General features: G+C 41.9%; 1 protein-coding gene across 2 annotated transcripts in view; it reads left to right on the top strand.

Annotated features, from left to right (window-relative positions):
* Positions 1–13695, top strand: part of MYL3 (myosin light chain 3) — a 36578-nt gene extending 22883 nt beyond the window's left edge. For both annotated transcript variants that reach the window (XM_030010455.1, XM_030010456.1), the window contains exons 4-8: positions 4384–4533; positions 5672–5845; positions 7727–7804; positions 9281–9316; positions 12857–13695. In XM_030010455.1, coding sequence (XP_029866315.1) covers positions 4384–4533; positions 5672–5845; positions 7727–7804; positions 9281–9309 — 431 coding nt within the window. In that variant the 3' untranslated portion in view covers positions 9310–9316; positions 12857–13695. The remainder of the gene's footprint in view (positions 1–4383; positions 4534–5671; positions 5846–7726; positions 7805–9280; positions 9317–12856) is intronic.
* The last annotated feature ends 3486 nt before the right edge of the window (positions 13696–17181 follow it).

Genomic DNA, 17181 nt, shown 5'->3' with positions numbered 1-17181 from the left:
GATTTCCTGAACTGGAACCAAATGCAATAATGCCTTAGTGACTGAGGCTTTGCCACAGACTTCCAACATTACCTTGGGATTTTCAAGTCCCCGTTAATGCCTTTAGTTTCTATTTTCTAACAACAGGTCAAAAGTAACATATGTTTGCAGACAACTGCTAATTTCTGGGAACCTGCCCCTTTTCCAGTCCCAAAGTCATGGGAGAACCGTACGACAAGCACAGTTCTGAGCCACAAACCTTTGAACTATTACAGCAGCACATAACAGCTGGATCTCATCAGCTAATGTTTTGGGGATTGGATAGGACCCACCTAGTTTCCATGCCTTGTTTTATCTCTCCCTGAGGAGAACTAGCTCTAGAGACTATATCAGAGAATGGGAAAAGAAAAGGCCTATTCAGAAAAAAAGGGATGCTTGTCTTGCCATCAGCCTATTGGAATGGCTAGGAAATGGCAAATTTGGAGCAACTCCAGAGCTGCCATGAAACATAGGGGGTCTAGAGAAGATGTAGACCATCTCTAGAAACAGAAAGTTGCATTTTCTTTCTTTACAGCAGCGCCTGCTCCCTTCTGGACTAGCTGTACTCACTGCATACACAGTGCAAAACTGGGAATCTGGGACTTGTGAATAGGATGGCCTTGAAATACCAAAGGGAAAGCCATGCGGCAGGAAGCAGATAACATAATCTGTGTAAGAAAGGTTATGAGACCTCCATGTCAGCTACAACAGCATAACAGAGTTATGCTGTGTGCTAGCACGGGGGAGAAACACTAAATCCGCTCAAGATTAATCCCACAGTTGGTTCATAGGTTCTGCCAGGAGTTGTGGCAGGAGTGCCTAATGGCCTGAACATCACCTGGGGACTGATCACTGCTCATCAGTCAGCTCCTCAATTCCTTTTATCCTGGTGTCTTCTGGTTCTTTTTTTTTTTTCTCCTCTCCTCTCCTTCACCTGACCTTTAGGAAGTTCTTAGATTCATAGGTGAGTAGGTAGGCAGGTTGATAGTTGTTACATAGGTATTTACTCCTAGGTAGAGCTTAGATGCTTCAGATGTAGAATTATATCTACAGCATGGTCCACAGTTCTCCCTGGACTGTCCCTGGCATGCGCTGTCCTCTAGACTAGTTTGCACATGTCAAAACCTTACCAAGAAGTGTGCCACCAGTTTAAGAAAGTGGACAATCAGTATTCCAGTGCTTGGGACTTTTTTCTTTTGTTTTAAATGCACAGGTTAGAAAGCAAGCACCACTTGCCATGATTTATAGCTGTTATACTGGCTGTTGGCACGACTTGAGAGTTGGGACTTACAGGAGCTCTAGAATACATCTTTTTGATTTGTTTTCTCCTCATTTTCTCCTCATATTCTCTGAAGCTTCCAAGATTGCCATCTGTCCCTTTCTTCTGTGTTTCAGTTGCACTTGTTTTGTTCTGGGTTCATTTTCAGCTCCACACTGCACTGTTAATTTTATCAAATTTCCTCTTTCAGGAAGTCATCAGGAGGTCAAGGTCACCTGTCATACCTTTATATGTGTTTGTAAAAATAATAGACCTCGAATGTGTAATAATCACCTCTTTCTCTCTCTGTTGATCAGATGAGGAGCTAGGTGTCTCAGTGAGACTAGATGCTTCCCCACTTGTCAGCTGAATCTAAGTCAATAGGAAATCCATCCTATGTGTTAGATATTACTGGCTGTCAGTCTATCACCATTGACCCCAACTGGTTTTCTGGCAGCTGATTCCAAATTGAGGTGGTGGACAAGAAACAGACAACGCAGCATCTCAAGGTCTTTTCCAGCTCTGTCTTCTAGGATACTCTGAATCTCTTCCTCTTGCTATGGAAAAGACTTTGCTGCACCAGGCTTACTTCCCTACAACGATTCATTATTATGTTATTATGTTAGCCCCCAAAATGTTACTCTCAGAAGAATGGTCTGTGGGTGAAGCCATATGTAACACACCCATCTTTATACATCCTCCTGCGTCAACTGTGAGTGAAATTCATTGGTTGTGGCAATGTGTATTTATGAAACTGGATTCCTTGCCTCTTCAGTCCCCTAAATTGCTGAAAAGAGAAGAATATGAGCTATTCAAGATGAGAAGATAGGTAGCAATTAGGCATATGAAAATATACACTGCTCCTGCCAGTGGTTTAATGGCTAGCAGGAGGACAAAGGAGACCATAGCCATGCTGCTTTCACTGCTTTGATGGAAATGTGCATTAAGCCAGAAAATGCAAATGCAAATGCAAATGCAAAAAAAAAAAAAAAAAAAAAAGGCTGCTTCTGTATATTGACAATATGGGGTTTCCAAACCCATGGGCCAACGCTCTGGTGAGAGGCAGTTACATCTAATTTTAAATTAAATTTAAAAAAAAATTAAAAAAAGAGAGAGAAATGTGAGCTGTCAGTAACTATGATGAATTCTGAACCTTTAGGGGGTGGTGCGAAGCGTGCTCAGGCAGTTGGTCTCAGGAGAGAGGTAAGGGGCAGGTGGATGAGTAGCGCAGGGAGGTGGGTGTATTTCTCCCCCACCTCAGCTGCTGAGTTCCCCAGGAAAGGACAGAGCTGGGAGGGGGGCTCTGGCCCCCTTCCACTGTCAGCAAGGAGCCCATGAAAATCCACCATTGCCCTCTGCTGGAGTGAGGGCTGCCAATGGGACCTGGGCTCCGGCCGGTCACGGAGGAGGCAAAGATCCAGGAGAGAGAGGCAGGGAGAGAAAGAAAGAGAGAGCGAAGAGGAGAATGCAAAGAAGAAACCAAGGGGACCATTAATTAGTCCAAAATGAGAAAATGCATTGCTGTTTGAAAGTGTTGGATGAAGAAGGAAACGAGTAAGATGAGTGGAATGATAAAAACGAAAAGGGAGGGAGAAAGGAGGAGAGGCAAACCCAGCAACACTAGAAGAAGGAAGGAGAGAGGGAACGAAGCAAAGGAGAAGAAAGAAAAAAGAGGGAGGTGGAATAATGAGGAGGAGGAGGAGATGAGAAGGGAAAGGTGGAGAAAACATGGCATGCAGAGTGCATGGCTGAATGGCTGATTGAGTCAGGACCTAGGGAAAAAAAGATAGCCTCGCTGTGTTCGGAGAGTGGGAGGGAAACATATACAGAAGAGTAACAGCAGGACAAGGGGCAGATTCAGGGATTCACAGCTTTAAAGCCAAAGGGATATTTGTGATCCCTCATAGACCGTGCACTATACAGTGTGTTCAGTAAAGGATAACAGCCTACTACTGTTGCTTGCACCCTGAGATGTTCCTCTGTCTCTGCAATGTGTCTGCAACTCCAACAGGGAGAGGCGAACCTGAGTAACTACTGTCTCTGGGGAAACCCTGGGATCCTGCATTGACCCCATTAATTAGAACCATAGAATCATAGAATCATTTAGGTTGGAGAAGACCTTTAACATGATTGAGTCAAACTGTTAAAGACACTGCCAAGTCCACCACTAAGCCCTGTCCCTAAGTACCACATCTACATGTAATTAGTGGAAGAACAGGGAGCCTCTTCCATGGGAATGCCTTTGTCAAGATATTGCTGCTCACAGTGGTAAGGGACTTGCTCTTCGGTCAGAGTTAAAGAGAAGACATGAGGATCTGTTCACAAGGTGTAGTAGAGGGGAGCTGGCTCTCTTGCGAGGGGAAGGGCTCTGCATGGGTGCACAGGGGAAAGCAGGCAGATGTGAAACCACTGGAGGGAACGATTGCATCGCCACACGAGATCTGGCCTGCTAGCGGTAGCTGATGGCATACCAAACCTTACTTCTCCAGATGCAATTGGACTGGGTGCTAGAAAAAACAAAAATCAGAGGATTCTTCTGGATCTGCTCCTTGACACTGTTAAATCCAACAATTTATCAATTATAAGGTTTTCCATATACCTTCACCCTCCCCCACCAATCGACTGCTTGTTGTGTGATAATTCCAGTAGGTTATCATGGCGTATCTTGTTACCCGCTAATAGAGGTGCTCCTTTATCTCAGTGGGCTGTGTCAGCGCTCTCTAAGTGTACAATGCTGAATCCAGTTAGCTAACGAGTAGAACTGCTATTGAATTCTGTGCCATCCCGAGTGCTCCTGATGAGCTGGAAAGCTCTCAAGGCCAACCATTTCTATAAGGTTTTCTGCACTTCCCAATGATAGCTGAGACGGAAATACCATGAGAAGAGCACTTGACCTCTCGGATTCTGTTCCCTGATTGAACCGGAAAATGCAGGGGAGGTGGAACACAAACAATGCAGATAACAGCAACAACAGAGCTCATCAAACTTGTTCCCAAACTGCAAAATAAAAGGGTCAGGCAGAGTTAGTTAGGCAGAAGGTCTAGGCTTGCTTTGACTTTTTCTGGGGGACTATGGCATGCTTTTCTTTTTATCTTTTTTTCTTCCAGAATTTAAGGAAGCGTTCTCACTTTTCGACCGGACTCCTAAATCTGAGATGAAAATCACATATGCACAGTGTGGAGATGTCCTGAGAGCTTTGGGGCAAAATCCAACCCAGGCTGAGGTCATGAAAGTGCTTGGCAGACCCAAACCGGAAGGTTGGTGTCCTCCTCTGTGTTTGTTTTGAAAGAGATCACTCTAAGAATTATTCATGAAACAGATGAGGTCTCCATTTTCTGATGGAAAGATTAATTGTGAAATAACAAAGGATGTGGAACAGCCTCTGCAAATCACTAGCAGAAAAGTAAATGAGGAAAAAAGTGATCTTGCAGTCAATATAATTGTCTCAAATCTAGGAGAATGAATAAATTTAATGGCCCTGTGCGTCAATGTGTTTTACAATGACAAGTTTTCACCTTTTAAAATTGCTTTGATGACAGGCATTCACATGTGTTTACTAAAAACGCAGACATGTTGAAGACATCCAAAGAAACAAAGGGATAGACTGATTGTGAGGACACAGCTTGTTCTACAAAAGTATGTGTTAGGTCTGTAATGATTGCAGTAATATCTCCCTTCAACGTTTACCATACACTGGATATCTCTTCAGAACAAAGGAAATCTCTCTCTGACCATTATCTACATTCAGGCATTTTCTAGATTACTTCTGTCCTTTCCTTCCACTGAGGTGGAACTGACAATTAGGCCCTCAAAAATTCAATAACTATGATATGTCAGGATATTGCAATGACACAGTGGCAGGTAGGACAAAGAGTCATATGGGAACAAAATGCCCTCTAATGCTCTTAGGCAAAGAAACAGGAAAATAGGATACACAGCCCCGGACCTGCCTATTTGCTCTGAAGCTCCTCTCCCAGTATGGTTTTAAACACCTCTGTGTTATAGAACTGCAAAGCAAAGCTGATTTTGTATTCAGAATGAGCTTCTCTTACTGTCTTCTGCTTAGTTTCATACTTTTATGTTGCATGAAACAGCCTTGGGAGTCTAACAGTATTTTTTTTCCTTGATGTTTGTGTATGTCAGATACTAGGAGATATCTATCTATCTATCTATTAAAAACTCATATTTGTCTCTTTGCCACACCTCTTTCCCACTCTGACTGTCCATTCTTCCATCTGTACTTATGATATTTCTATGCTCTTCTCTCCCCTTTAGCTGGCATTTATTGCCACAGTTCTTCTACCCTCATCACCTACCCATGGTGGATACCCCATGATTAGTCCTCAACTCTTCCAGGATCCACCAAAACTTTCATTTCTATCTGTGTCTTTGTAGACATGAACTCCAAGATGATTGACTTTGAGACTTTCCTGCCCATGCTCCAGCATATTGCCAAGACGAAAGACACAGGCACCTATGAGGACTTTGTGGAGGGTCTGCGTGTGTTCGACAAGGAGGGAAATGGAACAGTGATGGGGGCTGAACTCCGCCACGTTTTGGCTACACTGGGTAAGGTGAACCTTCCCTCATGCAACTTCATCACTGAGGTCTTTCTCATACAGCTTGTATTATTATGGGTAACCTTTATGGAGAAAACGACTGGGCAAGACTGCAGCTATCACATTGTCCTCAGTTATAAAGGCTAAAAAAAATTTCTTTAATAATGAAGCTAAAAATCACTGATCTACAGCTCAAACATTTGCCTGCCTGCCTTCCTTTCTTCCTTCCTTCTTTGTTCCAGCGTTTTATTTCTCCAGTAAATATTATATTTCTATCACCATAAAATTATCCAAACATTGGAAATCTCATCAATTCCTTCAATATTTGTCTCCATCTTTCTGCACCTTCAAGAAAAGTTTTAAGATGAAGCACTTCTTTATCAGTTAGTCATCTCTTTAACAGAAGTGTCTCCGAAATCAAAAGCTCCTGTTTTTACAGGAGGGATAAATATTTGTCCTCTCAAATTTTTACTTCAGAAGCTCAGTTTTTCACAGAGAGTGATGACAACTGAATGAGTGCAGGACAGAAAATTTGTCTGTAACTTAATGACAGGTTTCCAATTTGGATTAGAAGGCACTGCCATGTTGTCATCTGAATCCAATAAGCGTTTCTCAACATCAGCCTTTTCCACTAGTGTTTGTCCACTATTTTCAAAAAGGATGAAGCTTTACAAAAGAGATTTGATTTAGACCAAAGGATTCCAATGATGGGTTTTGACCTGGGACATCAATTCAAGAAGCCAAACCTTTAATGCCCAGGGGTTTTCATTCAATGACATATCCATGTCTATGAATGACACAGGGAATAAGAAAAGAAAGCAATGCTATTTTCCTTTTTATCACTGATGCTATCGGATCAGTTTGGGGACCAAATTCAGTGATGACAAAAAAAACCCCACAGAGTCAGGACTGGTGCCCTGTCTAACCTTACCTGGGACAAAGAAACCACTGTGGGCAGTGTACTTTTGCACTTACCCTTCTCTTTCCAGTAACCGAGAACAATGTGGCAATGTCTGATTTTTCAAGCACCGATAGGAAGTATTTCAATCTTAAGAACTGACAGTTCTGTTTAGAGTGGCATCTCTAAATGCCAACCAAATGCTAGGCACAGCCAAATATTCTGTAAATTAGCATGCTTTTCTGTTCAATTTTCAAAAAATCGGTTGAATTTTCCAGGTTTACATCAGCTGAGGACTTGTTCCTGTGTGCCAGAACTCAGTGATGGAAAAGTGGAACAACATGAATAGCACATCACACCCAATGTATTTTATTTTATTTTATTTTAATTTCTATGATTTCAGCTGAAATCACCCTCAAATTTCTTGTTTACTTTTCTGGAACTCATTTGACAACATCCTAAAATCAGTGCCTAATATCAGAATAAGGGGATGGATTGGGTTCATCCCTGCTTAACCAAAATGAAGCTTTATAGGCAAATAGACATGTGATATTTAGATAACTAAATTAAAATGAATGGTTCTCTGATCCGAAACAGAGATCCTAAGTTTGACCTTGGAATCTTCCTGAACCTCAAACTCAGAGGCAAACTAGATGGTGACTTTAGTAAGAGTTTTCTTCGTGACGACTTGGTTAAAAAGTGACTAAAGCCTTCAAGATTTGGCACTTAGTGAAAGCTTATTCTTAGAAGAATGAGTATGTGAACATGATATCATGTGGGTTTCCATATTTACTCTGTCTTTCTGGTTTTCAGATCAAATTTTCTCAGTTTGCAAGTACAAAAGTAGCTTTCCTAGCAGTCAGCACCACAAATTAAACCGAAGAGAAAATCCCCTCTTCACTCTCACTCTCTTTTTTATTCTTTGCTTCTTTGAACTGTGCTTCATAAATTCTTAAAAAAAGGTACTGAACAGGCATTTTGCTTTCCACCCAGGTGAGAGGTTGACTGAAGAGGAAGTTGATAAGCTAATGGCTGGTCAGGAAGATGCCAATGGCTGTATTAACTATGAAGGTAGGTATGACCACTCCAGTCTGAGCAGTGCTCGTGCTTGAAGGCTTTGTTGCAATTATCCTGAGAAAGTTTAAATCTATGGAAGATCTAGGGCAGGATGTGTTCTTTCCCAAATTTTAGACCAATTCAGATTCTGTAATTCATCTGATATACCCTATCTGTTGAAGGTTACTTCTATTTTCCATAGCTGAATGGTCACGGCCCTTTCAGGAGGTGGGGCTGTATATTCTTATTTTGTTTGCCTTTTTTTGAAAAATATTTTTTTCTACCTGCTCCCACAGTTCTTTACCCTCTCAAAAAGAGATATACATCCCTTTTGAGACTTCCTTACAGAAAATCACTAAATTTTCCTTCAAAAACTCAGCAAAAAAATGTTATCCTCAGCATCGTCTTTGGTGTCCCAATAATCCTACAAGGCCTTCCATTGTATTTCATTGCTATTGTAGAAAGCCAGAATAAAATGATTTGGTCACGAGTTCGTGGACCATGGTTCTCTCCTGCATCTAGTAAGCCTACATGCTTTAGGCTGTTCAGTAAAACCACAATATTTTAGCAGGGATCATGAACACAAGCTTTCATACACAGCTGAGTCCTTCTTCAGGTTAACTGGTGACTGACATTGTATGATGGTGATTCAGCTAGTCTGTAGTATTCACTGAGCCTTTTATGAATATTTGCGTTGGTGGTCTCCTATCTACAAACACCAGTGATCTGACCTCAGAGAAACTTTTACAAGTAGTTTATTGGTAGAAATCTGTAGATTTAGCCAACCCAAACGACTCGTGAACTTATGCTGAATTCACAGAAATTCATAGCATGGGGGTATTATTGGGAAGGAAAATATATTTCCTTACTGCAAAATGTATTTTTCCTTTTCCTTTTGAATTTCAAAATTATATATAATGAATGCTTTTTTAAATGGAGAAAAATGGAACCCCAACCCTTTTTGAAACAAAAGCTTAATTTGACTTTGAAATACCATGTTTGTTCGTAAACCTGAGTTCACTGGAGAGATATAGTCAGGTTACCTGACTTGGTGACCTTCTGTGGATTCTGGAGGTTCACTCCAGAGACACCTTCAGTGTCCCCTGACTTAGTACAAATGTGCCGAAGTCTTGGAAGCCTTGCAGGGTGAGGACCTGGAGTTTCTCATGGCTGTATACTTTGGAAAGCCAGTTCCGTATGGCAGCCAGGGGTAAGGGATTAAGCAAGCTATGGACTGACTGATGTGTGTGTTCATTTCTACTGGCTACCTAGACTGCTGGCTACACTGCACTGCATATATTATCTTAAGGACTTACAAAGCATTTAGCGCCTGATATCTGGAACCTTATTTACAAAGCGGTGTTGTCTTCATTGCATCAGAGGAAGCAAGAAGAGTGAATTTAAATAACAACCAAACTGAGATATCCAGGATGTTACTGAGTTCGGTGAAAAGGAATTGATAAATGACCCTTCTCTTTCTCTTGTTTCCAGCTTTTGTGAAACACATCATGGCTAACTGAATGCCAGGTGAGTCTTTTCTCTCCTCCTTGCATACCCTATTATTTTGGTTTTGGCATCTGAGATAGACAGGCTTGAAGAATGTGTGACTAATAAAAGAGAATGAATATTTTCAGCATGCTGTACACGGAAGTAGGACAAGAATGAGTAAAATGTTATCTTCATCCTATCAAGTGCACAGAAAATCAATGACCTTTCTGCAATTGTCTGGTAAATCTGGACACCTTTATTTTAGAAGTCCAATGCAATATATCGTAAAAGGATTTGATTGCCAAAGAACAAGTGCTCATTCCTTTATGATTGACTGGAAACTTCAAAGGATGCATATTTTTCATGTCCATGTACAAGTCCCTGCTTTTCGACTTCTCCTAAAAAGGCGAGGAGATAGAATGGAGCTGACTAGAGAAAGAGTGGGGAAAAAGTACAAGGAAAAGTAGATAAGAAGGAGTAATGCAAGCTTTTGTTGCTGAACCTACACTAGGAGGATAATTATTGGCCTTCCATAAATCTGGCTCCCAACATCTCCTGGCAAATGGGTTGGTTTTCCAGGAAAAGACATGAGCTTTGTCCGGCAAATCTTCTGGTTTTATTCAGTGATGTTCTCCAAACCACAGTACCATTAATGGTGTCTCTGTCTCACCATTGCAAATGAGCTGAACTTTATTTCCAGTATTTCCTGATCATCGTTTATTTTTGTATTCCTGGAAAAGGTGCCTGCTTTTTTCAACTGGCATTCACCATTTTTTATCTCTGTTCAGCTCTTGGGGAAGGTCTGACCTAAGAGTTAGCCAACTCCATCTATTCTGCAAAGTATCTGACAAACTGGGAAAAGCAGTGGCTTCTTTCAGATTTGTTCTGTTTTTGGGTTTTGTTGGTTTGTTTTGGTTTGGTTTTTTTTCTTCTGCTTTGGTTTATTTTTCTACTCTGTCCTGACCAGGCCTGACTTTGTTTTGCTTTTAGAGCTGACATTATCACAGCCCACCAAGACCTGTCTGTTGTGTGGTGACTTTGGATTATGTTCACTCGCACCCCAGGGAGGGAGTTAAGTAGGAGTCACTTCCAGGTTTTTGGGCCTTTTGTTCCAAGACATAACTGAACAAAATGTAAACTGACTAAAAAAGATGGCTGGGTTTCTTTTCTTATTATGGTCCAGTCTTCTTTTCTTAAAGGCATTTATCTTCTCTGAACATTCAGTTTTCCAACACTGGCTCCCAGTATTTGATTCCAAAGATCTGGGCTGGTCCACAGCCATAGTGGGTAATTTCACCGCTAGCATGATCTTTCCTTGTTGTTTAGAGATGTTTCAATCCTTAATTCTATCCTAAACCCACTGACATGGAAATTCCCATTCTGATGCCAAAAGTCTTTCTAGTCACCTAAAGCAATGTCAGCCACTGAAGAAGACAAGTGAGCAGTGGTAAGCTGTAAAGCTGGCACAGGGCTGGGAGCTGCAGCATAGGAGCCAGCAAGAGTGTTTTTGCTTGTGATAGGTTTGGAAAGGGAGCTGAGAGCTCCTGACTCACAGAGAACCAATGTGCCACTAATTTGCCAATGAGCCATGATGGGCATCATTCAGGGGTGGCATCCTCCACTCCCTGCTGTGTTGCTGTTGGCATGTTTAGGGAAAGACAAATGCAGTCTTTACCCTTGAAAGTGTGATGGCCCTTTGCCATAGAGCACAGAACAAGCAAATCCCAAAGCACTGAATTTGAAATCAGTGGGAATCTGGATCTGAGTCCAAAAATAAAGTAGTGGCTCGTGTTTCTTGGCCATTCCCATATGCTGGAGGAAAGCTAGATCTGTATCCCAATATAAGAACTGAACTGTGTCTTTCCTTTTCTCTTTATTTTCTAAGCATAGTTGTTGTGACTCCTCTGTATTGACTTTTCTTATATACAGCCTCTCCACTGGCTTGTCCCCAGGTGCTACGTACTATTTATAACACAGAGTAATCAATTACATCTTTAGTTAGTGACTCTTCCACTGTTTTTTTCAGCACCCCCTGGTCAAGCATTCTGCAGGATTATAGCCAACTAGTCTTCCTTCATAGTAGACATTGTTGTAGAAAACACTCCCAGATTGGCTACACATCTAGTCCTTACTCTATTCAGTGGGAAAGAGATGGACAGCAGGACACATGAAGCTTTCTCACATAGCTAGAAAGCACTATACCCTACTCGTGGTCCAATGACCACTGCGGTGTGGAGCAGGGCTGTGGGATATGTGCAGTGGACTACATGGACCCCCTGTGAAGGCAATGAACACAACTCTCCCACTGCCAAGTGACTGAATGTGTGATGAGCAGAGTCATCTTATCTCATGGCCTATCTCTTGGGTGCATAGCCATTCATGGGAGCTGATCAAACAGCCCAAAATGCTGGGAAAGAACATCTTTGGGAGTAAGCTGGATGTTGAGAGAGTTGTTCAGATACCTACTCTCTAAAACAAACCTTGTGTTACAAAACCACCCTACTTAACTTTAAACATATAAGCTCAATAGCAGAGCAGTACAGCTGAAGGGACAGTCCATAACGTGTACACAGAAGCTCAATTCAGTGTCCCACATGTAGGTTCGTGGTGTTGTTTGAGATGTCCCAAGTGTCTCATAGATCCATAGCCACAGATGGGATGGATGCAGAGCCCATGGCAGACTAGTGTCTTCTGGCAGTTGGCAGCCAGGCACGGTACTCTAGGACATCTCAAGTGGCTCTAGGTGCTGAGGTGTGGGGAAGTGAATTGAGCCCTGTGGCTTGAACTCATGTGACTGTAGGTGAAATCCTAAAATATGCCATCAGTATTTGACTGGCTCACATAGTCTTCCTTGGCCCCCATCAGATTAAAGTGCCTACAGGTAGGTGTCTACATGAAAGCAGGGTATCTGTTTCCAGACCTAAAGGAGGTCCAGTTAGATGGAGCATGCAGAGTGATTCACCTCATCCAAAGAAGGGACATAGATGCAGCGAGTCCAACTGCCAATGTTGAGAAGGACAAATCTCCCACAAATACTTTGTCATATTTGTCATCTGTATGGGAATGTTCTGAATGCCCTGGGACTCTCAAATTGCATCAGATGCTTATGGTTCAGGAACTGAATCCTGCCTGAAATCTAGATGTTAGCTAAGAGAAATCCCTCTGCTCAAATGTTGCTGGTGGGACACTGAGTACAGATAATAGAGGGATAACAGAAGTAGGAGAAACTGTCTAGTGGCTCAGGAACTAGACTGATTTTCTGGAAAGCTGGGTCTTTACCCTGGCTTCATGTCTGACATGGCTATATTGCCTCTCCATATAGCTGCTTCCCATGTTTTGTCCATCATTTACACATGGAGTGTAAGATTGTGGGGTTGGGACTGACTAAGGATATTTTGTCATGTTGTGTGATTGCTCTTTGATGTCATCTGGCATTTGCATAGTGCAGAGACACTCAGCTGCAGGCCTCACTGCCTATAAGCTGAGTACAGATGCATGAGGATGACTGAGGCTGGTTCCTGGTGGCATTGTTTGTTTCTTCTTTCTTCCTCTAATGCTTAAAAATAACTTTATTTTTAGGACACGATAGGCACCGAGGACCCCAGATGCTGGCTTTGGATTTCGATGTAATGGAATGTCTTCTCATTTTTCAGCCCAGATTCCCATTACAGAGCTACAAAATGTGCTGTCCCTAAAGTTTTTTGGAGAAATGTTTTTTTGTTTGTTTTGTCTTGTTTCTTCATGGGAAGAGGGCAGCCTCTGTGGAGATGCAATACACTCAGGAAACTGAAGAAACTGGAATGTGAACTATGAACACCTGGGCGTTGTAATTTTTTTCTGATATAGAACTTAAACAGCAATACAAAATTGTTAAGCGAGAGGGAAGAAAAAGGGAGTAATTTTTTTCATGACTAAATCAATCAAAAAATGTATTTATCATTTATCCATATCCTTCCCTTGCCTCCCCTCTTCCTTCCAAAACAACTAGACCCTTCTCTTTGCATTTATTGCATTTGTAAAAAACAGCTGTAAGAGAGTAAGGGAGAAAAGAAAATAAACCAGTGGTATAAATCTCATGTATGCAAGCAATACTCTTAGTCTTTAGAGAAAAACAGTAAAAGTAGAATGCCCAGCAATCAGCAACAAACACAACCTTGTTCACATGTTTCTCAACTTTGGAAGATACCACCATTACCACCATTAACATATAAGATGTAAAAGAAAAAAAAGCAAAGCAAAACAGTCGTGTACATAATGTTTGCTAAAATGCGTCTCTTCTCCACAAAGATTACTTCCTATTCCAACAGTCTGACCTATGAAACAAGTAAAAAGTCTTTCCCAATGCAAACTGGAAATTGTTCTAGTATACATATCTTGGTCATGCAGCTTTTCGTAGTAAAACATGGGATTCTTTGTCACCTGGTTTCATCATTGTTTCTGTGTCTGTGTGAGGGAAGGGGAAATGGGAAATAAATGTTGTTGGGAAAAACCTCAGTAGAGGCAATGGAAAGTTGAGAAGCATGAAAATGCATACAGATTAAGTTGGCTCATTTTCTGGGGAATAATAATTTAAAAAGAAAAAAAAAGATATATCCATTGGGAGCAGAAAAAGGAGAAGCTAGAGGCTGGTACGGTTTGTTAGGAAATACCAAGAAATCGGAATATGCAACACTCCATTTAAGCAAGAGGTATCGTTAAAACAGACAACTTGGAAACTTACTGGAGGAAAGATAATCAGTGGAACATTGGAATACCAGGATACAAACTCCATAGCGATGACTGAATAGGTCATCCCCACAGAGAAGAATTGCTATGAACGAGAGAACACAAACTATCAAATTACATGAATATATGAGCTGTAGCAAAATGTACCACTGAATAGCCATAATAGAAAATCAGCAGTTAGAGAGCTAAATGCAGTATCAAGCTGATGGCAATAACAATAAAATGCTAAAGGAAATTCAAAAAGCTAGTGCAGAGGGAGGAGTAGAAAGATGCTAATAATGACAGGAATGTCTTCTATCTAGCCTGGGTTAATGGTACACAAAGGTGCAAATAAGTGGCAAAAACCATTGTCACCATGAATCACTGGTTCTGAAGAAACCACCTCTGAAGCACCAGTCCTGAACAGAGCCATGCATTGAACAGGCCATTGATAAGGTCGTGAGGTTAGCAGCTAGGTCTGCTCTAGCGTACCAGAGGTGGACACCAGAAATAGCCCCCACCAGTGGTCCATCTCCCCCCTCAGGGCTCCTTTTGTGGGCAGCCACTTCCATTCTCAGCATTGGCTCCTGTGTTTTCCTAGGGACTAGTTTGTCTTGGAGCAAACACCATTTCAGAGGCATCTTGCCTACAGTGTAAATATATATTTAGACCCTAATGATAGCCTAATATTGTTGTGACTCAAAGGTGTACAGAAGTTGGACAATGTAGTTCTTTCTCCCTTTCCTGCTGGTGCAATGAATCTCTTGGGAATGTCTCCTGTCCTCTGCGATACTCCTACAAGGTTATCTCCAGAGTAAAGACCCCTTGAGCTCTAGGACTCATACAACTGAGGAGCACTGTGAGGGCTCACTGCTAGCAGTTACCATCTGACTACCTCCTCTTTGTCCTCCATCCCCTGTTGTTCCATCACCAAAACTCATCTCTAATTTGCGCTACTGGCGTCACAAAATGAGTCCTACATGGCCTAGTCTAGGGCCAGATCCGTCAACATTTCCCTCAAAATCAAAGCATGGTCGTTTGTTCTGACTTCTTTTCAAAGAGATTTAGTTACCACATCAGGTGCAGCTTAAGTGGAGGAGAAATCCTAATCTCTCCAATGGACCATCAGCTGCTTTCTTCCTCAACTCAGACTTCCAGTAAGGGGTCACCTTGAGATATATATCTAAATCTTGCAGAATATTTCTCCATACGTTCTCCAGACAACATCTGTCCTCATCCACAGGTGCGGGTGAGGACTTTCATCTGGGCATATGGGTGGCATTCACCATCTAAATGCAGATATCTGTAGAGTTGGTGTCTCCATCTGTCCTAGGCTTCAATGCTTATCTTATTGGCACAGATGGTATCTGTACCATGCGGATTACACATTATTACTGGTGTTGTTACTGCTTTTGTTGTTGCTGTTACTAAAATCACAGTTGAAACCCCCTCATCACATGAATCCAGCAGCTGGGACTTACATGAGGCTCACAGCTATTTCAGGAAAACTGGAAGGGCTGGTCATGCTGCAAGTGAGCAGCTAAGTCCTTTGATGGAGCAACATGAGAGGCAAAGACCAACAGGCCAAGCACAACCACCTGAGTTGATGTGCACCAGCCAAGACTGCAAGGCAAGAGGACTGCCAAAATGCAGCACACGGGGCAAACTGGGCTCACCAGTGGCCCAGGAAAGCAGAACAGAATGAAATAAGAGCTGGTGTTTCTCCCCAAGTGCATTTGCAGGGCTCTTTGAGGAAGGATCCCCAGGTCTGTCCGAGGTGCAAAAGCAAACCTGTGTGTAGGAGAAGGCTGGAATTGTGCCGATTGCTTTCCGTGTCTCAGGACACGCTATCGCTGAATTTTGTTTTCATGAGCACGAGATTCATTCATAAGCAAACCGGAATAAATAAGCAATATCTCCCCCTTCCCTTCCCTTCCCCTCCTCCTCTCCCTTACCCCTAACCCCAAATTAAAAAAAAAAATAACCTCCTATCTAGAGAATGTTTCTTTAAAAAAAATGCGGGCAGGAGACATGCCAAGTTTCTAGAAGATCTTTTTATAGCAGTAGCATCTGGCTCTTTGGGAGTCTCCGTAGGGAGTTTTCTTGGTGACTTTACATCTGCTGTGGTTAAGCTGCTAATGGACTGGCTGTCTGGGCTGCTGCCTGCTCCACTGATTTCTTAGTACCATGGTTTGGTTATTTGAGGAGTTCGAGCCTATTGACTTCTTGCCAGAATTACATAGTACATTCCAGCAGTAACTTGCATTGCGACACCCAGTCGTGCAGAAGGGGTTTCAGATGGAGCAAAGATATTGACTGGCATTTCATTACCCTCTCCTTAAACCCACCCAAGCCTGGATTAGATCAGGGGGAGAAGTGTGGATTTTTTTGATCCGGAAGCCAAAAAGAAAGTGAACACTGTAATATTTTTTCAGTGATGTCCACAAGAAAATAAACAAGTAAATACATCAATAATTTAATCTGGAGGTCAATTAAAAATACTTTGCCCCCTAGTGATACGTTTCAGCTCATTTTTTTACTTATTCATTACTTTAAAAGCTATTTTTTAACCTCAACTAATTGATTGCTGCTTTGGAGTGAAAAATCAAAATGCATCCATCTGCATCATTTTGAAATAAAACATTTTTACGTTTTCAACATTTTCCCCTGTGAGTGGAACTATTTTTTTTCAGCCAAACCTGTTGTCAAAATTACACCTGACTTTAAGCATGAATTTCCACCATAACGTCATTTCCTAGAGAATCTGCAGTTTTTCCCAGAACTGGTTTCAGGTTTCATTTTTCTTAGCTGACCCGTATGATTTTTCATAGCTTTTGCTCATATGATAAGATTAATTGCCCCTTAGAAACCCTGTTTTTCCCTCCACTGAGAATAAAATGACCCTAAACAACTGCTTCAGGAATAGGCTATTTGAACTGTGGCCTAAACAGTGGTGTGCCTTGTCATTTGCAATGCTCTAGGCTATTGCCCCATGCTCTAGCTGTTGCTCAGAAATATGTGTATCTTCTGCAAGTCCTGTTTTGAGTTTTTATGGGTGAGATTCATCTTACTCCACTTGTAAGCTCGACAAATTTGCTCACAGAGAGTGTCAATTCATAGACCTTGCCTGCATACTACTTCACCCCTTCCTCTCCCCACCAAGCTAAAGCCCCACCAAGATAAAAGAGGTGTCTTTATCT

This window comes from Aquila chrysaetos, chromosome 3, assembly GCF_900496995.4.
Source record: "Aquila chrysaetos chrysaetos chromosome 3, bAquChr1.4, whole genome shotgun sequence".
NCBI classification, from domain to species: domain Eukaryota; kingdom Metazoa; phylum Chordata; class Aves; order Accipitriformes; family Accipitridae; genus Aquila; species Aquila chrysaetos.
Note: the sequence above shows the minus strand (reverse complement) of the source record. Positions and strands in the feature narration are given on the sequence as shown.